The 25,027-nt window shown below is 36.2% G+C and overlaps 3 protein-coding genes and 4 pseudogenes across 4 annotated transcripts; all 7 read left to right on the top strand.

Moving 5' to 3' along the window:
• Window positions 1-483: 483 nt before the first annotated feature.
• Window positions 484-1,595, top strand: LOC148586156 (uncharacterized; annotated as a pseudogene).
• A 367-nt stretch (window positions 1,596-1,962) lies between these two features.
• LOC148586155 (dehydration-responsive element-binding protein 2C-like) lies at window positions 1,963-2,837 on the top strand (annotated as a pseudogene).
• A 160-nt stretch (window positions 2,838-2,997) lies between these two features.
• LOC148586154 (dehydration-responsive element-binding protein 2A-like) lies at window positions 2,998-4,592 on the top strand (annotated as a pseudogene).
• Window positions 4,593-4,936: 344 nt separating this feature from the next.
• On the top strand, window positions 4,937-5,781 carry LOC132177264 (putative dehydration-responsive element-binding protein 2H; annotated as a pseudogene).
• A 3,569-nt stretch (window positions 5,782-9,350) lies between these two features.
• Window positions 9,351-12,946, top strand: LOC132179707 (RING/U-box superfamily protein). The gene is made up of 3 exons (XM_059592467.2): window positions 9,351-9,796; window positions 10,677-10,855; window positions 12,285-12,946. Exons 1-3 carry the CDS (start codon window positions 9,590-9,592, stop codon window positions 12,736-12,738), a joined length of 840 nt encoding a protein of 279 aa, XP_059448450.2. The 5' UTR covers window positions 9,351-9,589; the 3' UTR covers window positions 12,739-12,946.
• Window positions 12,947-13,597: 651 nt separating this feature from the next.
• Window positions 13,598-16,389, top strand: LOC132178902 (Regulator of chromosome condensation (RCC1) family protein). 2 transcript variants are annotated; one of them, XM_059591477.2, is made up of 8 exons: window positions 13,601-13,964; window positions 14,118-14,270; window positions 14,412-14,570; window positions 15,077-15,244; window positions 15,489-15,620; window positions 15,727-15,810; window positions 16,025-16,120; window positions 16,204-16,389. In XM_059591477.2, exons 1-8 carry the CDS (start codon window positions 13,724-13,726, stop codon window positions 16,380-16,382), a joined length of 1,212 nt encoding a protein of 403 aa, XP_059447460.2. In that variant the 5' UTR covers window positions 13,601-13,723; the 3' UTR covers window positions 16,383-16,389. The 2 variants fall into 2 exon arrangements, with proteins under 2 accessions (XP_059447461.2, XP_059447460.2); XM_059591478.2 differs by lacking the exon at window positions 15,727-15,810 and having other exon boundaries at window positions 13,598-13,964.
• Window positions 16,390-18,987: 2,598 nt separating this feature from the next.
• On the top strand, window positions 18,988-23,548 carry LOC132179469 (Protein phosphatase 2C family protein). The gene is made up of 4 exons (XM_059592201.2): window positions 18,988-19,494; window positions 20,184-20,557; window positions 22,140-22,376; window positions 22,802-23,548. The coding sequence occupies exons 1-4, from the start codon at window positions 19,227-19,229 to the stop codon at window positions 23,063-23,065; spliced, it is 1,143 nt and encodes a 380-aa protein (XP_059448184.1). The 5' UTR covers window positions 18,988-19,226; the 3' UTR covers window positions 23,066-23,548.
• Window positions 23,549-25,027: the final 1,479 nt, after the last annotated feature.

The raw sequence follows: 25,027 nt of genomic DNA, 5'->3' as shown, positions 1-25,027 counted from the left end.
TGACCTAGGGGAGTGGCAAAGCTAGCCAGTCTGGGGTAGCCGAAGCCACCCTAGTGGTGGCCGGCCACTCCCTAGGGCAAAAATGGGGTGGCCAACCACCCTATATCATTTTTTTTTTTTTTTTAAATGATTTGGCCTTCGAGCCACCCCCAAAGGCCATGGGGTGGCCTAAGGCAAAAATGGGGTCGCACTCTCTTATTCTTCTTCTTCTTCTTTTTTTTTTTCCTCACTTCAAATGCTTGTTTGAGAAGATTGAAGAGGGGGAGTATGAGGCGGAGAGTGCCAAATATTGGGACGAAATGAGAGGAGTGACATGTGCTTTCCAAATATATATATATACTAAACAAATTTTTATGTTCAAATTACTAATCAACCGTCCATGCGCCTCTCCATCATCTTCTACGGCCTGTACTCTTCCATCCTCGGGCGTAGATATATATATACTAAACAAATTTTTATGTTCAAATTACTAATCAACCGTCCATGCGCCTCTCCATCATCTTCTACGGCCTGTACTCTTCCATCCTCATGCCTACGCCCTCGTGCGTGTACCACACGCGCTGCCATGACGCGTGTGGGAAACCCGTGCCTCCGCCACTGATACTTGTTGTCTTTTTTTTTTCACTAGTATTGAAAAGCAATTGATTGTTGCCTTTTTGCATTAATTCTTAAAGTCTAATATACCTTTTATTGCAATTGATTATTGTCTTTTTGCTTTGCATTAGCATTGAACAATTTGTGTGTAGAATTTTGAAAAGATCCATGTGCTGACTCGATGTTCTTGCAAGAAGAGGAAGTAAAGAAGTAGAGAAGACCGAACTCTATCGATTGTTGAGACCCTCGCCAAGTGGGAAGAGCGTAATGCCTAGCTGGAGTGTTGCAATAATGAGATCAAATTAGTTCGTAAAGCTCCAGAAATTGGATCGAAGAAGGGATGCATGAAAGGAAAGGGAAGACCCGAAAACTCATCATTTAAATACAGAGATGTAAGGCATAGGACATGGGGTAAATGGGTTGCTGAGATTCGTGAGCCAAAGGGGAAAAGGCTGTGGCTTGGCAATTTTGAAAATGCTGTTGATCTTGCCTTGTCTTACGATAAAGCTGCAAGAGCAATGTAGAGTTCTCGTGCCCGCCTTAACTTTCTAGATGATTGTTCAGCAACAACCCCATCAAGCATCTGTTTAACAGCAACTCCGGTAAGTTATGGTTGCACAAATTACTCTGAAGATATAAGCATGAAGTTTGTTACCCCGAATTTAAGAAACGAGGATGGGGAATATGAATTGAGCAGTAATACTCTGCATGCTGCAGAAACTGAAGCGGCTGCTGCTGCTGCCACACCAAGTTGTTCACAGCAGACAAAAGAAGTAAAAGATGAGTGGTGTAACATTGAACAAGAATCAATCGGTTTTTAGGATTTGGAACAAGAGTATTCAATGAATGATATGTGGTCTTTGGAGGAAATTAACACTCTATTGGAAAGAAATCCAATCCATGATATTGAATCGGTATTGATTTATGATGTTGGCTATCTTTCGTTCTCTGCCTTTAAGAGTATGAATGATATGACAGTAGACGCCTTCCTGAGTATTTAGGTTTGAGTAAATATATAAGTGAGATAGGAAGGCAGCTGGAGTATTAGAATTATTTTGGATTATGAGGGAGATAGATATGCAGTAATGCAGACTCGGATTGCTAACTGAGCTGATTCTTTAAGGGTTTTAGATTGGGGAATTGGCTTCATTTTTTGTATAACAATTGAGCATAGAATTATAATTCTCTTTCCTTAATACTTTCGCTCGAAAGTTCTTCCTCTTTGCACCCCTCCCCCACCCATACCCTATGTGCCCCCCACCAGCAGATCTACAACTTTTTTGTTTGAGCTTTTGAGCTTAAATCTAGTGCTTTCTTGTTTGATTTTTTGAGCTCAGATCTACTGCTATCTAACAATCACAACTGCCCATGCGCCTTTCCATCACCTTCTACTGTCTGTACTCTTCCATCCTCTTGCCTCTACCCTTGCGCGTGTACCACACGCGCTGCCATGACGCGTATGGGAAACACACGCCTCCGCCATTGATACTTGTTGCCTTTTTCTTTTCACTAGTATTGAAAAGCAATTGATTGTTGCCTTTTTGCATTGATTCTTTAAGTCTCGTATACCTTTTACTACAATTGATTATTGTCCTTTTGCTTTGCATTAGCATTAAACAATCTGTGTGTAGAATTTTACAAACATTCAGGTGCTGATTCGATGTTCTTGCAAGAAGAAGAAGTCTTGAAGTAGAGAAGACCGAACTCTATCGGTTGCTGAGAGCCTCACCAAGTGGGAAAAGAGTAATGCCCAACTGGAGCCTTGCAATAATAAGATCAAATCAGTTTATAAAGCTCCAGGAATTGGGTCGAAGAAGGGATGTATGAAAGGAAAGGGAGGACCCGAAAACTCATCATGTAAATATAGAGGTGTTAGGTAGAGGACAAGGGGCAAATGGGTTGCTGAGATTCGTGAGCCAAAGGAAAAAAGGATGTGGCTTGGCAATTTTGAAAATGCTATTGATGCTGCCTTGTCTTACGATAAAGCCACAAGAGGAATGTACGGTTTTCGTGCCCGCCTCAACTTTCTAGATGATTGATCAGCAACAACCCCATCAAGCACGTGTTTAACAGCAACTCCTGCAAGCTCTTGTTGCATAAATTATTCTGAAGATATAAGCATGAAGCTTGTTACCCCTAATTTAAAAAACAAGGATGGGGAAGATGAATGAAGCAGTAATACTCTGCATGCTGCAGAAACTAAAGCGGCTGCTGCTGTTGCCACACCAAGTAGTTTGCAGTAGGTAGAAGAAGCAAATGATAAGTGGTGTAACATTGAACAAGAATCAAGCGGTTTTAAGGATTTGGGACAAGAGTATTCAACGAATGATATGTGATATTTGGAGGAAATTAACTCTCTCTTGGAAAGAAATTCAATCCATGATATTGAATTAGTATTGGGTCATGATGCTGGCTATCTTTAGTTCTTTGTGGTTGAGTGTATGAATGAAATAACAGTAGACGCCTTCCTGAGTTTTTAGGTTTGAGTAAATATATAAGTTAGATAGACAGGTAGCTAGAGTATTAGAATTATTTTGGATTATTAGGGAGATAGATATGCAGACTTAGATTGCTGACGGAGCTAATTCTTTAAGGGTTTTAGATTGGGGAATTGGCTTTATTTGTTGTATAACAATTGAGTGTAGAATTAGAATTTTCTTTCCTTAATACTCCCGCTCCAAAGTTCTTCCTCTTCGCCCCCTTCCCCCACCCATACCCTATGTGCCCCCCATCGGCTACTGATTGAAGTCAGATCTACTACTTTTTTGTTTGAGTTTTTGAGCTTAGATCTACTGCTTTTTTGTTTGAGTTTTTGAGCTCAGATCTACTGTTTTTTTGTTTGAGTTTTTGAGCTCAGATCTACTGCTATCTATCAATCACAACCGTCCACGCGCCTCTCCATCACCTTCTATCGTCTATACTATTCCATCCTCTTGCCTCCGCCCTTGCGTGTGTACCACATGCGCCGCCATGACGCACATGGGAAACACGCGCCTCCACCATTGATACTTGTTGCATTTTTTTCTTTTCACTAGTATTAAAAAGCAATTGATTGTTGCCTTTTTGCATTGATTCTTAAAGTCTCATATACCTTTTACTGCAATTGATTATTGCATTTTTTCTTTGCATTAGCATTGAACAATCTGTGTGTAGAATTTTGCAAAGATTCAAGTGCTGACTCGATGTTCTTGCAGGAAGAGGATGTCTCGAAGTAGAGAAGACCGAACTCTATCGGTTCCTAAGACCTTCGCCAGGTGGGAAGAGAGTAGTGCCCAGCTGAAGTCTTGCAGTAATGAGATCAAATCAGTTCGTAAAGCTCTGGAAATTAGGTCGAAGAAGAGATGCATGAAAGGAAATAGAGCACTCAAAAAACTCATCATGTAAATATAGAGGTGTTAGGCAGAGGACATGGGGGTAAATGGGTTACTGAGATTCGTGAGCAAAAGGAAAAAAGGCTATGGCTTGGCAGTTTTGAAAATTCTGTTGATGCTGCCTTGTCTTAACATAAAGCTACAAGAGCAATGAACTGTTCTCGTGCCCACCTCAACTTTCCAGATGATTGTTCATTAACAACCGCATCAAGCATCTATTTAATAGCAACTCGGGCAAGCTTTGGTTGCACAAATTACTTTGAAGATATAAGCATGAAGCCTGTTACCCCGAGTTTAAGAAACGAGGATGAGGAAGATGAATGGAGCAGTAATACTTTGCATGTTGCAGAAATTGAAGTTGTTGCTACCACACCAAGTATTACGCAGTAGGTAGAATAAGCAAAGGATGAGTGGTGTAATATTGAAAAAGAATCAAATGGTTTTTGGGATTTTGGAAAAGAGTATTCAACGAATGAAATGTGGTCTTTGGAGGAAATTGACGCTCTCTTGGAAAGAAATCAAATCCTTGATATTTAATCGGTATTGGGTCATGATGCTGGCCAGCTTTGGTTCTCTATCATTGAAAGTATGAATGATATGACAGTAGACGCCATCTTGAGTTTTTAGGTTTGAGTAAATATATAAGTCAGATAGGCAGGCGGCTGGAGTATTATAATTATCTGGGATTATAAGGGAGATAGATATGCAGACTCAGATTGCTGACTGAGTTGATTCTTTAAGAGTTTTAGATTGGGGAATTCGCTTCATTTTTTTGTATAACAATTGAGTGTAGAATTAGAATTCTCTTTGCTTAATACTTTCGCTCAAAAGTTCTTCCTCTTTGCCCCCCCTCCCCCACTCCCACCCACCCATACCCTATGTGCCCCCCACTGGCTATTGCTTGAGGTCAGATCTATTGCTTTTTTGTTTGAGTTTTTTAGCTCCGATCTACTGCTATCTCACAATTACAAATGTCCACGCACCCCTCTCGCCTCCGCCCTTGCGTGTGTACCACACGCGCCACCATGACGCGTGTGGGAAACACGCGCCTCCGCCATTGATACTTGATGCCTTTTTTCTTTTCACTAGTATTAAAAAGCAATTGATTGTTGCCTTTTTGCATTGATTCTTAAAGTCTTATATACCTTTTATTGCAATTGATTATTGCCTTTTTGTTTTGTATTAGCATTGAACAGTTTGTGTGTAGAATTTTGCTAAGATCCAGGTGCTGATTCGATGTTCTTGTAGGAAGAGGAAGTCTAGAAGTAGAGAAGACCGAACTCTATCGGTTGTTGAGACCCTTGCCAAGTGGGAAGAGCGTAATGCCTAGATGAAGTCTTGCAATAATAAGATCAAACTAGTTCGTAAAGCTCTAGGAATTGGGTCGAAGAAGGGATGCATGAAAGAAAATGGAGGACTCGAAAACTCATCATATAAATACAAAGGTATTAGGCAGAGGACAAGGGGTAAATGCGTTGTTGAGATTTGTGAGCCAAAGGGAAAAATGCTATGTCTTGTCAGTTTTGAAAATGTTGTTGATGCTGCCTTGTCTTACGATAAAGCTGAAAGAGCAATATACTATTCTCGTGCTCGCCTCAACTTTCTAGATGATTGTTCAGCAACAACCCCATCAAGCATTTGTTTAGCAGCAATTCCGAGAAGCTCTGGTTGCACAAATTACTTTAAAGATATAAGCATGAAGCTTGTTACTCCAAATTTAAAAAACGAGAATGGGGAAGATGAATGGAGCAGTAACACTCTGCATGCTGCAGAAATTGAAGCTACTACTGTTGCCACACTAAGTAGTACGCAGTAGGTAGAAGAAGCAAAAGATGAGTGGTGTAACATTGAACAAGAATCAAACGGTTTTTGGGATTTGGGAGAAGAATATTCAACGAATGAAATGTGGTATTTAGATGAAATTGACGGAAAGCGTCAATTGTCATAGCAAATATGATTGATTGATGATTTGAATGCTTTACTAAATAGTTTCCATTTATGGCATGTGTAACACATCAAACGAGAAGGTGATATGGCAACTCATTGCTTGACAAAAAGCGGCTCTCCAACAATTGTCATAGCAAATATGGATGTAACAATATCTTGATGTTATTTATGATATTATAATCTCATAAAAAACAGATCCTCTTCAGTTCATTTAGGATTGGAAAGTATCCAGTTAAAGGCTAAGATTTCTTCTCAAATATCCTAATGCCCCAAACAGGACACCTATCCCACTACTAAAATAATAATAAAATATTATTTATAGTTTTAAAAAATTAAAAAACAAAATAATAATAAAAAAATAAAGGGTGGCGGAGCCGACCGGTCTAGGGTGGCCAGCCACCCTAGATCAATTTTTATTATTTTTCTTGATTTGGCCCTTGGGGGTGGCCGAAACTCCCCCAAGGGCCATGGGGTGGCCGAAGTCACCCCAAACCGGCTGATTTGGGTGGCTTCCAGTGGTGGCCGGCCACCCCCTAGGGCAAAAATTGGGTGGCTAGCCAACCTAGATCAAATTTTTATTTTTTTGATTTGGCCCTCGGCACCCCTAAGGGCAATGGGGTGTCCAGCCACCCTAGATCAAATTTTTTTTTTTTTTTTAAAAAAAAATTGTTCCGCCACCCCATTTTTTTTTAAAATTTTTTTAACTACAAATAATATTTTATTATTATTTTAGTAGTGGAACATGTGTCCCAGTTGGGGTCTTAGAATTTCTGAAAAGAAATTTTAGCCTTTAACTGAATACTTTCCAACCCATTTTGGACTGGAGAGGATCGGTTTCCAATATCATAGAGTGTTTATTTTTTAAAAGTCTAATGAAATCATTAAATTTTCACTAATAAAATAAAATATTATTCTCCACTAATCTGTTTTTTTTCTTTTTGGTAAAATAAATTATTATAAGTATGATTTAATTAGTCGTATACTAAAATCAACACATGAACTCGTAACAACAACAAACTAAAATCAACAGCATCTCATAGTAAGTATTAATATATAAAATATCGAAGAAATAAGGAATGATAAAACCAATAAGCAAAAGAATAGAAATGATGAAAGAAAATAAGAGAAAAAAGAAGTATAAAAAAAGTGGGTCGTGCTATACTTTAAAATTTTAAACATGTTAAGGCACTTTCTTTTATTTTTTTTTAATCTAAACGTTTATAGCATGTTAAATGGCCTCCTCTTATTTTATTTTTCTTGAGGCTTTTGATTTTTTTTTTTTTGGTTGATAAATTTAATATAAAAGGTATTTTAGGCCTTTAATAAATTATGAACTTTAAAGTGGTAGCCTAATGAATTAGGATCATCTTCATTTTATTTGAACTAGTTAATATCCCGTTACTTATAGTGGATGGGTATTTTTGTCTCCTCAAAAAGTGAAAAGACAAAAATACCTATTTACTATAACTAATTAGATATTATTCAATTCATTTGAACCGAAGAGAATTTGTTCATAGTCTTAATTGGAGTAGCCATTACACCGGACCTCACTAATAGCTACGGCAGTCAGGGATTGGGTATGAGGAAGAGAGAAAAGTTGTGACCAAGTCAAAAGTGAGTTATTACTTATAAAAGAAAAAAAGGGGGTTAAATTCATTTTACTTCTTAATTCATTGATTTTTCAATTCGAACTCCAATGTTTAAAAATTGGCAATATACCCCCTTAATATTTCAAAAAATTTCAATTCAGACCCTTCGTTACTAATTTTGGTCTAATTAGACGGAAATCATAAGTTTTAATGGGAGTAATTACGTAATTTCATAGGTTTTAATGATGACAAAATTGAAATAGAAGACATCAAAGTCCCATGTGAAACGCACATGAGATGATTTTCGTCCAATTAGATGGAAGTTAGTAACAGAGAGTATGAATTAAATTTTTTTGAAACATTAGGGGATACATTGCCAATTTTTAAATATTAAGGTTCGAATTGAAAAATCTCTAAAATTTTGGGGGTAAAGTGAATTTTTTCAAAAAAATAAAATAAATAAATAATGAGTTATTGAGTGTGGATAGAATCAAATGTTTTGTTTTATTTGAGATTCTCATATTACAGTGGCACAATCTACTAATCGTATGTTTGAGAAATTTGGAGGCAAGTCCTTATCAATACAATAAAATATAATAAATATTTAGGTGATAAAGATAACAATGTTAACGTGCCAAATCCTTAATATTTTATTTGAAAATGATTTGAGAAAATTTGATATATAAGGAATAATGATAGAAATTATATTTTTTATTCAATAATTAATTTAGGAAAAATTTTATAAAGGCTCTTTAAATTTTCATACCTTTTGAGAAAACCTCTCAAATTTTAAAAACTCTTAATTTCACCCATTAAATTTTTAATTTGATGCGATCTACCCCTCCATTAGGGTTTGAGTTAAACATATATAAAAATGGATGAAATTATCTTATACCCCTAGAAGTTTTATAAAATTTAATTTTACCTTTAATTTCACATTAAAATTAAAAAAAAATACAAAAAGGTGAGGGTATCTTAGTATTTTTCTTTTTTCATAGCATTCGTTAGGATTTAATGTCAAATCCCAAGGGAAGAAGTAGATTCCATTAAATTAAAAGTTCGAGAGGTAAAATTGTGAGTTTTTGAACTTTGAGAGATTTTCTCAAAACACAAAAAAGTTTAAGAAACCTTTGTGAAGTTAACTCATTAATTTACAATATTTACTGGATAATTCAAAGACACCCTTTTAAGAGTTGGTTGAGAGTATCACATTGAGATAAATAATTAAGGGTGTGTTTGTTACACGATTTTGATATGATACTATTCATCTTACTTTTTCATTTTTTCAACATTCTCTTACTTTTTATATCACATCATTCACTTTTTATTGGTATTCAAATAAAAAAATAACTACAAAATAAATTTTTTTTATTTTTCTATACAAAACATTATTACTTTTTCACTTAAAAAAAAAAAAATTCATACTTTTTTTTATATCAATCAATTTTTGCTATACTATCGGACTAATATTTTTTTTTTTAAAAAGATGAAATTTTTTTAACAAACACAAATATTTGATTTATCCTATTGATGCTCACTCTTAACACCCTGTTTGTTTTGAACATTGTCATCCAGTCTCTCCTCTTTCTTCTCCCCTTCTCCATCTCTCTTCTCTTGCCAAACGCGGCATAAACGAAAGCTAATCCAATTTTCAATCTATCGTTCCATTGACCCCACCTTAACCGTTCGACAAGGCAAACAGGCGTCACTCTTTCCCCCACACTTTCAAGAAAAGAAAAGAAGATAAGATATAAAATAAAATAAAGATATTTGTTGAGTTTGCGCACGAAACAAAACCGTCAAGTTAGTCTGCGTTTTCTTCCTGAAACCTCTCAACCTCGTATAAAGCAAAACGCTTTTGAACTCTCTCTCTCTCTCTCTCTCTCTCTCTGCTTTTCTCCGAAGCTTACACTTCAACTTCGCTCGCAAATTCTACGCTCTCTCCCCCACGTTTCCTCGAAGCATTCAGTAGCCTTCCCATCTATCTCCCCTCTCTCAGTCTCTCTATAAGCGCTTAAATTTTGCTTTTCGTTTTGTGAGGAATCGGAGAGGGTTACAGGGAAGGAGAGGCGTAGGCGATCTCAGTGCATGACGAGCGCGTCGGAGCTATTTTACACCCGGAGGTCTCGCTTGGGCCGGAGCAGCCCGGATCTAGGGTTCGATCGGAGTTCTCAATATAGCCACGGTTCTCGTCGCCATCATTGCGATCCTCTCGTTCTTCATCATCATCATCATCGACGTGATTTGGGTGGCGGCGATCCTCTCCGGCGGTCTTTGCACTCGTCGCATCACGCGGTAAAAATCCATTGGTTTTACAGCTTTTCTCTCTTTGGTTGATCAGAAAATGGAGTACCAAAGCAAAGAAAGAATATATATTTCAAGTTTGGGGATTTCTATTTCTATATTATTTCATTCTTTAAGTTGAATGTAATTTAGATATAAATTTAGCTAATTAGGCTCGGTTCGCTGGAAATTATTTCCTTTCACAGTTGAAACATATATGTACGAGTCATATGTATGTGTGTATAATTGTATCTGGTTTAGTGGAGGTGGAGCTTGTATTCCATTTTTCTTTCTGTGTTCCAAATTTTGAGAAACTAGAGGCCTTGAATTTCTTTTCATTTTATTATCATTCGGGTTTTAGCTGATTTATGAGGATTTGATCTTTTTATAAGTAATTCAAATTTTATTTGACGCGCATCAGCGGGTAGTATAAAGGAGAGACACCCAACTAGCTAAAAGAGGAAGAAGACAAATCTAAACATTCTAGAAAATTAGAAAAGCGAGAACTATTGTGGGCAACCATCCAAACATAAAGAGACTTAAACATGATAGCCTTCAACTCTATGAGCATTTGATCTTGAACTGATGTTCCTTGAGATTTTTTTTTTTTTTGGTTCAAATGTGATAAGTTCACTTTACGGTTGTGTTAAGATGTTATAATTTGATATAAAAATTGGGTAGATATTGCTCATATATTGCGTCTAAGCTAAGCATGAATCTAAACTAGGGTAGACATTGCTAGGGTATTCAGAAATACTTTGTCATAACAGTGTTTGTGTTTGCGTCTGTGGTAAAAGCTTAAAGTTGAAAATCAATATTTGTCTAGTGGTTGAGTACGTGGAGTTTCATGCTATCATTTCCCCTCATTTGTATATTCTCTTGCCTTGCTAAGGAGCGTGCATCAGTTCGACTTGACCAAAGTACAAGTCAGCTTGTTTCAAGCAACAGTGCCAACACAGAAAATTTAAGTAGGCCAAGATTAAGTGAGAATGAAAGGCTTCCTGGGGCTGTGCTACTTGCAAGGGAAAGGCTTCTGGAGAGGTTGAGAGGGGTGCCTCTTTCTGGAATCAGGTCAGTGCTTACTACCATGTGCATGCTTGTACTTTTTCTAGAGTGAGTTTGGATATCCAATTAAGATTCTTTTGGTAAGTAGCAAATTTCATTAAAAAGGCGCAATAAGGGCACAACCCTTGTACATGGGATGTCTATGAAAGAGACATTAGAAAAGGAAAGCTAGCATCTTAAATTGATAAGATCAAAGAATTCCTACAAATAAGAAAAGAGAATAAAGTGGTTACCGCCGCCCTGTCATAAAGAGACCTCAGGAATAACTGAATAAGAGCTTCATCCTCATTACCAGTAACTCACATCCCTCAAAAGTGAAATTCTACCAACATTAGCTTGGCATTGGAAATCAATGTTTTTCAACACCCGAAGGTAGCCGCACAAGCCTAAGAGAGAGTGTAGGGGGTGCTGGTTCCTTCATTATTTTAGCAAAAGTTCCTGCAGCGCGAGCTAATCCATTATTTTCTCTTCAAAGACACCACATTAAATACAAAAAGAATTACTATCCAATTATCACTGTTTCAGTGTTTATGTTGTTTCTAGCAGTGCAATAATTCATCCACCATTCCATGCATCACCCACGTAACCCCTAACAAACAAAACACAAGATTCCACATTCCCGTAGCAATGTCACAATGAAGAATTTGATGTTCCACCATCTTCCTATTTGATTTGCGCAGGCAACACCAATCTACAATGAAAATTTATTAGGCATTATGCTTAACTTTCATGCCAAATTGTCATTGTACATCTGCACAATAAAGAGATTGGATTCATCAATGCTACTGGTGACTAAAATATGAAAGTTTTGCATTTATGAATATTCTGATCACAGATTTGCAATTCTTGCTGGATCCAATTTTTTCTTTATCTGGCTCCAGTTTTAATAGATAGACTTGTATCTGTAGAAGCAAAGTACGCTATATGATAAACCCATTTAATCAGAAACATTCTCAACTTTCTTGCAATCAATCATCCTGCACATTAAGCATGTGATTTAAATGTCTTATGGAAAAAGTAATTATGAACTGTAGGAATTGCGTAATGTTACTCGTATTATTTTGTCAAACTGATAGATTTTCTTTTTGACTTGTGCTTAAGCCAATTCAGTCCTATAACTGTTATTGTCCTGAATTGGGTAAGTGATGCAATGAGATAATTAAGAAATTAGCTCTTACCAGAGTTCCTGAGTTCAGCTGATCTTTGGCCGTTGGCTGAGATTGTGGCAGTACAGTTAAATTGGTTTATTGATATTTTCTTTAAAAATATATCTCATTTCAAAAAAAAAAAAAAATTATGCGAGATCAAAATGCTGCAGCCTTTACATGGTACTATGGTCTAGGCTACTTCTGAAACTATTTTGAATGCAAAGATCTGTCTCCCCTCTCATTGGTTTAAAATAATAGTTCTCTGTTTTGTTTGGATTTTTATTTAGGGGAACCAGGAGACCATCACCTTACATTTATCACAGCGAACCAATGCTTGAAGAAGATATAAGAGGGCTGTTTGATATTGTTCGGGACACAGGGACTCGAATCTCGACAGGTCAGTCTGAAAGCTCAACCATTACTGAGTTGACCTCCCAAATCGAGAGGCTGCAACTATTGCAAGAACCAAAGAAGAAGCCACCCGGTCTCACTCAAGAAGCCCTGGACTGTTTGCGCCTGGAGGTTTTTAGCAGCACCGTTGAAGGAGTGGCACCAAACGCTTCACAGGATTGTAGTATATGTTTGGAGACTCTCTTGGAAGGAGATGAGCTTATACGCTTGCCTTGTGGGCATAGATTTCACTCTGCCTGCTTGGATCCCTGGGTTCGAACCTGCGGAGACTGCCCGTATTGCCGTAGAGGTATAGTTGTAAACAGTCACAGAGCAATGAAGACGACGTAAATTTCACTCGGGTGTTTTTGTATTTCCTGGATTTCTTAATGGTCGTGAAAGTTTTGGTATTTTGACTAAATTATATATGATTTGTATCTACTGTTTTGTTGTACACGGGGAAAATTTCCTGAGTTTTGAATCCTTGTTTTTATATACGTACTCAAGTAAAAATGTTTCATTTGTTGAATGTGAAGTTGGAATTCATGTTTATGTACTTCCGAGTCTTGTAGAATAAGAGGGTAAACTGTTGATACATGGAGAACTAAAGATTTAAATGCACAATTTTTAAATTATGGTCATGATAATAATATTATGTATTTAATTTGAAATGGGGAAGATTCTTGTTCAGTGGACCTTGGGCATGAGTTAAAAGTCAATTAATCGTCTTCACTTCCTATGGTTAAGAGGGTTAAGAGTAAGAGAGATTACAACAATAATTTGGAATTCAACAGTTATAGAGAAATGCTTCGGTTATAAATTGAAAAACATTTTAAAAAGCATGAGATTATCAGTCATGACTATGAATTCTAAAAATGTTAAAAGCAAAATCCATTCATTTAACCTAAAAGACGAATACTAAATTAACTTGAAAAATCTGGTTATAAAAATAACAAGTCAAGTAAAAAGAAATTGGAATTGTGCCAACTAAAAATAAAAAATAAAAACATTTCCTCCAAACCACCCTTTGCAAATTTATTTTTATTTACATTAATAATACATAAAAGACAGTTTCATAACACAGATTTGGGGTGTAGTGTATTATTATTTTTTTTCTTCTTCTTATTTTTATTTATTTATTATCTATTTATTTTGTTTGGGCTTTGTTTTACGGAAACAAAGGTCCATAGTCCTTCGTGTGAAGTTTAGAGAAGCTCCAAACCCGGCCCGCTGGTTCAAGATTGGCATTGACGGCACAACTCGGAACCTTCGTTCGGGTTCCTTTTTGGATAATCGGAAGAGCAGCAGAGAGAGGCAGAGTCAGAACGTGGCGACGATGGAACACAGTGAAAAAGGAAAAGAAGCAAAGCACCACGACGAAGAAGAAGATGAGGAAGAAGAGCGACAAGAAGTACAAGAAATATGGAGTTGGGGAGCAGGAACGGAGGGGCAGCTGGGCACGGGCAGGCTAGAGGACGAGCACCTCCCTCAGCTGCTTCACCTTCCTTCTATGGCCTCCGCCGGACCCATTTCTTTGCTCTCCTGTGGCGGCGCTCACGTTATTGCCTTGACCTCCGGTGCCACCCTCCTTTTCTTCTCTCTTTGTTTTTCTCCGTCTAAAAAAAACCCATGATCTTTCTTCTTCTTCTTCTTCTTCTAATTCATGCATTTAATTTCCTTACTTTTTTTTGAATTACAATTGGGTAACTGTTTTTCAATACACTTTGTAGGTGGTAGGGTACTGACATGGGGAAGGGGTACATCTGGCCAACTAGGCCATGGTGATATGGTTAATAGCTTGTATCCCAAGCTTGTCGCTTCCTTGCAGGCTTACTTCATATCCCATGTTTCTGCTGGATGGAGCCACTCTGGATTTGTTTCAGGTGGGTGGGAGGTGATTTTGGAATCCCAGTATTTTCTCATTGATAGTTGTTGTTAATTTATAATTTCAGATAGTGGGTGTCTTTTGATTTTGGAATCCCAAGATTTTCTCATTGATATTTGTTGTTGATTTATAATTTCAGATACTGGGTATCTTTTTACCTGCGGGGATGGGTCGTTTGGTCAGCTTGGGCATGGGGACTACAGTTCACATTGCTCTCCTGTAAGAGTCTCATTCTTTGTTACTAAGCATGTTGAACAGATAGCATGTGGTATGCGCCATTCGCTTGTGTTGTTGAAAGGTAAATTTGCGTGGTAAATCTGGTGTGTCTACTGGTATTAACAGGCTGTTATAGCCTACAGATACTGTTTCAATAGGATGCACCATATATGTTCCTGCGATATGCTTAAAGAATTGTGTTTCTTGTCATTTATGCAACAAAGAAATCAGAGATGGATAAACAGAAAGGACGCATTTCATCAAGAGTTTCTGTGCTTTGATGATTCCCTTGAGCTAGTGTATGATAGATGTATAGAAAAGAAAAATTGATTGATTGATTGCTGAAAAATAGAACGAGGACGATGGTGATGCTCTAGAGGCAGAGCTTTGAAAAAGACAGTTTTCTGTTTTTTTTTTTTTAGTGGAATTGATATTTCTAAAGAACTTTAAAGAATAATGGGAAGGAATAATCTTACTCTGATGGACACAAGCTATATCCATGGAGTAGAACTCCCTAGCTAAAGTAAAGTATAAACCTGATACTCTCATCTAGTTCAAGCTTTGATCACTAAGATCAATGTGATGCAGGTTCTTCAGGATTTCGAACTTATGCATTTGGGTCTGGGAAGCGTGGTCAACTAGGCATCTCCAACGATAAGATCAAATCAGTTAGTCTTCCTGAAGTAACTCATGGATTGGAGGATGTCAGAATCGTTAGCATAACTGCAAATGGAGATCATAGTGCAGCATTATCTGGTGAGTACATCCAATTTTCTCTTGCTTGATATGGCAAACAAGGCGGAATATAAATTTGTACATTTTTCTAGATCATCAAATCAGCTGAAAAATTTAAATGCGATGGTCCAAATTTTTGACCCAATGCAGAGTCTGGTGAACTGGTGAAGCTTATAATTTAGCATCAGTTGATGTACATCTTTTGGCCAATTTAGCATGGATCTACTCTACCCTCTAATTTGTTGTTGTTGCTGTGTTGTGTCAGTTGATGGACATCTTTACACTTGGGGAAGAGGGTTCAGTGGCACTCCAGATGCTCACTTTCCTCAGTGTTTACTTTCGTCTTTCTTGTTTACCAGAGCAGCTCTTGGATGGAACCATGCTCTAGCATTGACTAGTATGTAAATACATTTCCTTTTCCTCCTCTGTCTCTCTATATTTAGTTTTTCTTTGTTTTTGTCTTTAGTGAAATAGCAGTGTTAGTCCTTTGGCATCTTAAACAGGTGATGGGGAAGTTTTTATGCTCGGTGGCAGCTACCATGGAGTCCTTGGTGATCTTGAGAAAATGAGCCCAAAACAATTACCTGGTATGACATCTAAGTAGTTGGGAGCATCTGGTTGTTCTAGTAACTTGTTTATCACTATACCTGCCCCATAAACCAGAACCGTCTGGTTAATGGGTACATAGCTGAAGCTTGATAGTTCAGATGATAGTAAACTGCAATTGCTTTACCTCTTAAGCTCTTCAGTCTTTACTGCCAATAAGCACTCAATTACTTGTGTGTTTCCTTATGCTCACAGATCCCAGAGGTGCTATCCTGGAGAAGGTCTCTGGTCTTGATGCTTTAAAAATTGTGCATGTTGCAGCTGGAGCTGAGCACTCTGCAGTGGTAACAGGCAAGATTCTTTTAATCTCTATAGTTTCATCTCTATTTTTTGGTCAGTTGCTGATTCATATTTCTATATAATTGTGGTTGCAGAGAATGAAGAAATAAAAACATGGGGTTGGGGTGAACATGGTCAACTTGGCTTGGGGAATACATGTGATCAAACTAGCCCCCAAGCAGTGAGCTTAAGTAACAATCCCAAAGAAACTGCCACATTCAAAGTTTTTTGTGGTAGTGGGTTTACATATGCCATACAGAATCCTTGTGTATAATCATCCAAAGTTTTTTTTGCATGAGATTCACATTGCATTCACATTTTTTTTTACAAGTCATATGAATTTGAAAAAAAATGATTATCATTTGGCGTGTTGATTTTAGAAGCCACATTATTTTTGAAATGACACGAGGAATTTTCAGAATTACTCGTGTTACATATACTAATCCTCTGATAAGTGAATCATGAGCCACCCGGTCTCTGTTTACAAAGAGGCAAAGAAAGAAAGAAAAGGCCTGGCTTCATGCACTACTACTGTCTTTACGATGATGAAATATTCATACATATTACTCTACTCCTTCTCCGTCCTCTGCAAAAATAGCATGATAATTTACATGTTTTGTCAATGTTAAGTATCTCAAAAGCACCATAAACTTGTGTTTTTTATCTTTGTAAACAGAAAAAGGTTTGTACTAGCAGAGAAAGCTGAAAATCCTGTAATATGGCAATTGAGATGCAATCTAGGAAAAAGGATGATCTCAGGCGGTTTTTCTAAATGAACAATGCCATTCTTTAGAACTTAATCCTATAAATTCCTGAACTAATAAACTAAACACAATTTCATAGCAGAGAAAATATAATTGCATGCAGAAATGTGTATAGTTTTTTCTTGACAAATGCAAAAAGCCTGCACAATTCATTCACGTCTTTGAGACTAAATTCAAATTAGATAAAAATAAAGGGCTATCTATTTATGATTTTTCCCAAAAAAAAAAAAAAAAAAATTCTTTTTGGGAAATGCCAAAAATATTACCCTATTATTATTATTATTGTTATTTTAATTAAAAAGGTTGGAGGGGGAGGCCAATTATAGTTATCCTACTTGAGCGTAACTATAGTAATACCAACCCGAGGGACGCCGCTCAGGAGGAGCTTAGACGGTAGGAACCGCAAACATTTTCTCAAGACCCGACCCGGTCGTACCTTAACACCCACCCTACTATGGCATTAATGATACTCAATATAAATAACAGTAATAAGCTAAGAATTAATGATACTCAATATAAATAACAGTAATAAGCTAAGAAGCTTTCATTTCAAGAGTCGAACTCAAGTCTTAATGTATGTCCAATAAGAATTTTATTGAGACCGTTGAACTACTATCATTGATGGTCCCCTATAATTAATATATGAAGTCTTTGGTAATTGATTTCGTTTGTCCTGATACATATTTTTCCTTCCTCGATTAAGCTTTCCCTTTCAATTTCTGTACAGCTTATTCCTTCTCCAGTAAGTTCTCTTTCATATTTGGTAAGTGGTTGTGCAGATGATGATTGATAAATAAAGATGATACGTGGTGCACAGTAAACCCTAAAAAGTAGAGCAAAAATGGCATCGAAGGCTGCAGCTACTAGCTACTAGCCTACTAGCTAGGGCATGAGTCAAAAGTCAAAAAGTCAATTAATTGTCTTCACTTTCTATGGTTAGGAGGAAGAGAGATTACAACAATAATTTGGAATTCGAACAAACTTTGAATTCAGTGAATTCTGAAAAATCCATTCATTTGACCCAAAAGGCAAATACTAAATTAACTTGAAAAAATCTGGTTATCACCTCCTCAATTACAAGAGAACAAAGTTTTTCTTTAAGTTAGGTTATATATATATATATATATTTTAATAAAAAAATCAATCTATTAAATAATATGTGTCTTTCGAATATATAATTGTCACATTCTTTATTAGAAGAAATTGAAATTCTGCCAACTAAAAAACTTAAATAAATAAAAAAAAAAAAAGAGTAGAAAAATCCCCCAAACCACCCTCTAGAATTGATTTTCTATTTACCATAACAAATAGAAGACACTTGGATAACGCGTGGAATAAATACTACAGCATGAATTAAGAATAGTTTGGTAATGCGATTTTGCAGGCTAAAAATATGATTTTTAAATTAAATTATAGAAAATGTGTAGGTTAGGAGTGCTGTTTTCTAAAAAATAGGTATTTGAAAATGTAGAAAAATTTGCCTTTCGGAGTGCTTTTAGCAATGTGATTTCGTACTTGCAGACCAAAAATGCGATTTTAAACTAAATTGTAGAAAATTTATTGTTTAGGAGTTTTTTTCCTTTTTTTTAAAAATTTTTTTTATTAATTGTGATTACAAAACGTAGAAAAATTTGTATTTTTAGATGCTTAATTGCATTTTTAAATAGCACGTTTTGAAATTGTAAACCCAAACGAGCCTTTCAAATTGCAGGTAAGGGAGCGCATTTTTAAAAATTTACTATTTTAAAGGCTAAACTGAGTTTTCAAATCACACATTTTAAATTGCTATTTTTAAATAAGTAATACTAATTACCACAAAACATCCTACAAAACTGATGTGGTAAGGTCTAATAGTCATTGATTTTTTTTTTTTTTTTTTTAACAATGATTGATCTAAAGATTACTTAGACATTACCACGTCGGAGACATTTGATGTTTATGTGTTATGTTTGAAATCACAAACCCTAATCAACCCTAATGTCTTGCAAAAATTTAGTTCCAGCAAAAAGAAGAAAAGAAAAGAAAAGAAAAGAAAACCTCTATTTCCTATTTTGCATGAAAACGAAAATAGAAAAAGCACATTTTTTTAATAACGCGTAGAGTAGGAAAGCAAACATTCATCGGTCTTCTTTCTTGCTAGGTGCTCCTCTTGACGCGGTATCTTTCTCTCCCCACGACTTTCCTTTCTCTTTAGTCTTTACTCTGCAATCTCTCTCTCTCTTGCTTTTCAATCCCATTCTCGCAAAACCCAACACAACCGACCCAAACACAGACACAGAGAAGGGCAAAAAATTGAGAAACAGAGGAGCTGAAGAGAGAAAACAGAGAGACGTAAAACAGAGTAGGCGAGAATAATGCTGCGGTCGTGTTACAGGCCGCTGGAGCGGTGCTTCATGGGGAGGCTAGGCGGCGGAGGTGGCGATGGGCTGCTCTGGCACACGGACCTCAAGCCCCACGCGTCCGGGGACTACTCCATAGCGGTGGTCCAGGCCAATTCCAGCCTAGAAGACCAGAGCCAGGTCTTCACGTCGCCCTCCGCCACCTACGTTGGTGTCTACGACGGTCACGGCGGCCCAGAGGCTTCCAGATTCGTCAACAAGCGCCTATTTCCTTATTTGCACAGTAAATTCTCTTCAACAAAACCCCAGTATACCTTTGTATATGTCTTTGTTTATATTTTCCAACAAAAAGAAAAAAGAAAAATTTTTTGTTTGTGGGAGGCTTTGTTTTGATAGGGCTTCGTTTGGTTGATATACAGGGGAAAGGAAAGACTTAGATTTTGTTTTTTGTTTTTTTGTTTTTTTTTTTTTTTTAAATTGAACTTTATGGTTGTTCTACCAAAAAAAAAAAAACTTTATGGTTGTTGAGGATTTTCAAGGAAATTAGAGAACTTTATGCTTCTTTGAGTGTAGTGAACATATTTTTGATTGGTTGGGAGTTGGGTTTTTGTCGTTTGATCCATAGGATCATGGGAAGTCTTTGTTTTGTTAAGATAGGCTCTGTTTGGTTGGTGGGAAAATCTATAGGAACAAGAAAGACGAGAAAAGTTTTTAAATTTAATGAAATTTTGGGTGTTTTTCACTCTAAGTGACTATATTCCACCTAGTATTTTGCAAATATTATGCTTACTTGAGTTGGTTTTCTGCAATTTGTTTTGAAAGATGAAAACAAAAGGAAAGCACGAGCAGGGGCTTTATGTTCTTGTCCTTTGTTTTCTTGGCAACCAAACAGACCGTTGGAACTTGCCTTGTTGCATTAGGACTCTCTGTGTCTCTTCCTCATCTGTAATTTTTTTTTCCTTTCGTTTGTAGAGTTTGCCACAGAGCAAGGCGGGTTATCGGAGGATGTGATAAAGAAGGCATTTGATGCAACTGAGGAGGAATTCTTGCATGTGGTGAGGCGAGCATTGCCAGCACGGCCACAAATTGCTTCGGTTGGGTCATGCTGTCTTGTTGGTGCTATTTCAAATGGTGAATTGTATGTGGCAAATCTTGGGGACTCGAGAGCAGTTCTTGGACGGAGAGATTTGGAGGGTCATAAAAATTCAGTTGTGGCGGAACGGTTGTCAGATGATCATAACGTTGCAGATGAGGAGGTGAGGAAGGAACTGGTAGCGCTTCATCCTGATGATGCACATATTGTGGTGTATACCCGTGGAGTTTGGAGGGTTAAGGGAATAATTCAGGTATGGTGGTACCTTGATACATTTGTTCTACTTCTTGCTTGTAATTTACTCTTAATTGCAATTGAATTAGTATAATTTTTCAATTTTAAGCAATGATGTTGTAATTTTAAGTCAAATTTGATGTATTTAGCTCAGATACAGAATTTGGTGTTCTTACCTTTGATTTTTTTCAAATTCATACCTACAGAGAGAATCAATCCAGTGTAGATGTTGGCAAAGGAGGATTAGGCTGGAACAGTTTACTTATGCTTTATTTTCAGCTGTTTGTAGTACTTGGAAGCTGATGCTATGGGTGATCGTTAGCTAGCTGAACGTCTGTAGTCTTAGTAATGCTTTCGTATAAAATCTCTGAGCCAAAATCAGTATATCAAGTTCCTTTTCTTTGTGTGCATAGGCAGTATGTGAAATTCTGTATGAGAGTGTAGCATTTGGCATCACCTAAATCCTCATTACCCATTTGATATTCTAAGATAATTGTTCCTTGCTCTGATTATACAATACATGTGATCAAAACGTTGGCATGCATGTGTCCAAGCGTCTTCCATCATCTAAGTCGCTTTACGCTGCTACCTTGTAATTCTCTTGGTCTAGAGTTCACTTTTGGCAATCCAAATCTCCTAAATCATGTCTGAGAGGAATCTTTGTAAGATGTTTAAAATTTTTGCAGACAATAGCATGAACTTGTATATAACTGTGATAGGGGTGCACGTGCGTCTTGAAATTATAGGCTGTTTTCTTTTTGGTGACAGGCACAATGCTCATATTCTGATTTCCTTGTTTGTAGAAGAAAAATTTCCTACAAACCCGAGAAACAATAGGAATACACGCTTTTTTTATACTATGAGAAACAGTAGAAATCAGTATCTTTTTTTTATCCTCAATAATAGTGTTAAAGAAACTATTACATGATAAGAATATAAGCTTGTATGTGGTCCAACCTTAGAATGGAAGTTTCTACCCCAAAAAAAGTAAAGATGCTTATGAGCTTATTAGTCTGACCAGCAGAATGCTGAATGCGCATAATTGTTGAAGGCAAAAGATACTTTGATGATTTTTTTAAATATCTCCAAGGGTATCTCTCACAAGAGCCAAAGTTAATATTATCCATATCCTGCTATGTCCATTGCTTTTTTCTTTGCAGATTTCTTTTGCTTTATGTAGAAAAAGGAATATCTGTGTGTAATAGATAGATAGATAGAAGATAGCTGTATTTTAAGTTGTTCTAAGAGAGCTTATATCTTCCATCGTCTTCTAGGAATCTTATGCTCTGCTCCCGATCCAGCATCTCATGCTGCTAAGTTAAAAGTAATTTGTCTTCGATGCATGAGATGTACATGAAGACCCCCCTGAAGCATAATAGTACTAAGGTCTATGAAACTTGGGAAATTCATCTTGATTTCTTCCTATTCAAACTTTGGGCATTTGTATTTTGAGTTTTTTATATGTAAAAGTTGAAGTGTAATGTTTATTCCTTGCTGGCTATTTTTACCTCCATATATTAGATAACTGATTCATAAGTCTAAATAATGTGATGGATAGTATGAAGCTGTCATAATTTTTTCTTTTTCTCTCTTTGCTTCAGGTGTCAAGATCTATTGGCGACGTCTATCTGAAGAAGCCTGAGTTCAACAGAGACCCAATTTTCCAGCAATTTGGGAACCCTATTCCTTTGAAACGACCAGTAATGACAGCAGAACCATCAATCCTAGTGAGAAAGCTTAAACCACAAGACTTATTCTTGATATTTGCATCAGATGGCCTCTGGGAGCAATTAAGTGATGAAGCAGCAGTGGACATAGTGTTCAAAAACCCAAGAGCTGTGAGTGCCCATCTTTCACGTACCTTATAATTTTTTCTCAACTGTTACCAATAGCAGTAATCTTTGGTCAAATTCAAATTTGTTTTCCACTTTTTCCTATAATTGTCCCTAATATACTCCTGTTATCATTGGCGGATTTGGCATAGGTTCTGTAGTTTTTTTTTTACGGGTCCAAATTTAATTCTTACTTTTTCATGAGAAAAAAGAGAGTTAAATTAAATCTGAACTGTTGAAATGACTACAAAAGATCTCTTGTAGTTTTTTTACAGCATTTAAGCCAAATCCATCATTGATCTTCATTCTTAATATTCAGTTTAATGGAATACCTTGGATACTTTCTAATGAAATGTTTCAATTATAAACTAAACTGTTGGGGTTTGACTACATGTGTGACACAATTCCATTCATCGACTTAATACATGCAGGGAATTGCCAAGAGATTGGTGAGAGCTGCCATTCGGGAGGCTGCAAAGAAGAGAGAGATGAGTTATGGTGACATAAAGAAAATTAAAAGGGGAATTAGGCGTCATTTTCATGATGATATCACTGCTATCGTAATTTACCTTGACCACCAAACACGTTCTTCAAATGCTAGACTCAAGAACAATGCAGTTTGCTGCACCAATGCCCCGGTTGACATCTTCTCTCTGAATGCAGATGAGACAGAAGATGATCTTCTTTATTCTTAAAGAAACAAAACCCTTTAAAGGTTGACAGACAACTGAGCAAAGGTTACTATTAGATAATAATTGAAGGACAAAAGTTTTCCTTCAAACATTGTCCGAGGAAACTTCCAATTCGGCCTATTAATCTGATATTTGTCTTTAGAGAATGTGATTCTCACATGCATTTTTAACAGAATTATCAAAGCATGTGATAAAATGCATGTGAGAATCATGTGCTCTAAAGAGCAAATGTCAATTTAACAATTCAACCAAACCAAATTCAGAGAAAAACTTTGTATACTTTGTGGGAGAAATGCTATTCCTTTCCTGTTTGGGGGTGGGGGAAGATGAAAGGATTCGTTAGCGAAAGGTACAGTTTTATAGATAATCAGGTTTTATTGGTTTTATTGTTCGAGTTAATGAAAGTGACTCCCACAAATAGCAGAGCACCATGGGAGGACCACTTCTGTAACTTCTTTTTATAAATAATAGATTTTTACTTCATCGAGTTATTCTCTTGGTCTCATTTTGATGCTTCTTAAGGCATGCAAGAGTCAGATACGTGGTAAATTACAGCTAACAAACATGAGTGAGATGGTTCAATGAAGATTGGGTTGTGTGGGGTTTGGGCTTTTTTAGGCTTAAACTAAGGTTATGTTTGGACGAAGATTTTAAAATGATGGCGTTAGGTAATGATATTATCAATAATGATGGCAATGATAATGATTAAAAGATAACGGTAATATGACATCGTTACAGTGGCAATGAATGACGATAACAATGTGATAGTAGTAATAATATTATTATTATACAAAATAAGTAATGCTATAAGTCTTTTTTGTGTCTTTCTTGAGTCCTTCCAATAATGATGTGACTATTAAAATTACCATTGAACTTGTGATTGATCATTATTGAATTTTGATCAAATGATGACGATAACAATGTGATAGTAGTAATAATATTATTATTATACAAAATAAGTAATGCTACAAGTCCCTCTTGTGTCTCTCTTGAGTCATTTCAATAATGATGTGACTATTAAAATCACCATTGAGCTTGTGATTGATCATTATTGGATTTTGATCAAATGATGATTTTAATAGTCACATCATCTTGGAGTGACTCAAAATGATACTTGAGAGAATTCTAGAATTACTCATACAAAATATTTGTGAGCATTTTGTGTATTAGGTTGTTTATTAACAAATATTATCTAAATTCCTTGATTTAGGGAATACAAATTAGTATTTAATAGTTATCACTAAGGATTTATATCCTTAACTCCACATAAAATGATAATCATTTTTATAAAATATTAACTATCACATTAAGAAAATTGTAGTAAAAAATTAGGAGTGAAAACCCGTTCCCAGTTATTGGCCAAAACTGGAAACCGGAATCGGGGTATCCGGTTTTTGACTTTTGAAAACCGGAACCGGAACCGGTTATACAATAACCGGCCGGTTCCGGTTGGTACCTGGTTATCCAAATCGGGTAATCGGTTTTTTTAAATTTTTTTGCATTTTTGATTTATTTTAGGTATTGGGCCTAATTTTTTGGCTTAATTTTGTTTTGTGCCCCATTTTTTTTTTTTTTTTTTTTTAAAAAAAAACAATTCGAAAATATTGAAGAGATTTACGATTTTTGTGAACCATAGAGTAAACAAATAATAATAAATATACTAAATTATATATATATATATATATATATATATATATATGAATTAAAAATGTATTATTATTATTATTATATATCCCTGGTTATAATTGGGTATTTAAAAACCCCAAAACCGGTAATAGGAACTGGGCACCCCAGTTACCGGTTTTTCTCAACCGGTTTCCCAGTTTTTCGATCTACTCGTTCCTTGGTTTCCCGGTTCCTGTCCCCATTCTCCCCTTTTTTTTACACCCCTAATAAAAATTATGGTACCTCAAGTATTTTTTTACGTCAAAAATAACATTTCAATGAGTTTGGTTTAACCTATTT

The sequence above is a fragment of the Corylus avellana genome, chromosome 4 (genome assembly GCF_965113065.1).
Source record: "Corylus avellana chromosome 4, dhCorAvel1.hap1.2, whole genome shotgun sequence".
Lineage (NCBI taxonomy): Eukaryota > Viridiplantae > Streptophyta > Magnoliopsida > Fagales > Betulaceae > Corylus > Corylus avellana.
The sequence above is the reverse complement of the archived record's forward strand: the minus strand, read 5'-3'. Positions and strand labels throughout refer to the sequence as shown.

Excerpts from the sequence above, each read along its gene's own strand:
- LOC132179707 (XM_059592467.2), top strand. The coding sequence starts at position 9,590 with ATGACGAGCGCGTCGGAGCTATTTTACACCCGGAGGTCTCGCTTGGGC. Across the intron at positions 9,797-10,676 it reads TGCACTCGTCGCATCACGCG|GAGCGTGCATCAGTTCGACT; the intron begins GTAAAAATCCAT and ends TGCCTTGCTAAG. Across the intron at positions 10,856-12,284 it reads GTGCCTCTTTCTGGAATCAG|GGGAACCAGGAGACCATCAC; the intron begins GTCAGTGCTTAC and ends ATTTTTATTTAG.
- LOC132178902 (XM_059591477.2), top strand. The coding sequence starts at position 13,724 with ATGGAACACAGTGAAAAAGGAAAAGAAGCAAAGCACCACGACGAAGAA. Across the intron at positions 13,965-14,117 it reads CGTTATTGCCTTGACCTCCG|GTGGTAGGGTACTGACATGG; the intron begins GTGCCACCCTCC and ends TACACTTTGTAG. Across the intron at positions 15,245-15,488 it reads TCATAGTGCAGCATTATCTG|TTGATGGACATCTTTACACT; the intron begins GTGAGTACATCC and ends GTGTTGTGTCAG.
- LOC132179469 (XM_059592201.2), top strand. The coding sequence starts at position 19,227 with ATGCTGCGGTCGTGTTACAGGCCGCTGGAGCGGTGCTTCATGGGGAGG. Across the intron at positions 20,558-22,139 it reads GGGTTAAGGGAATAATTCAG|GTGTCAAGATCTATTGGCGA; the intron begins GTATGGTGGTAC and ends TCTTTGCTTCAG. Across the intron at positions 22,377-22,801 it reads TGTTCAAAAACCCAAGAGCT|GGAATTGCCAAGAGATTGGT; the intron begins GTGAGTGCCCAT and ends TAATACATGCAG.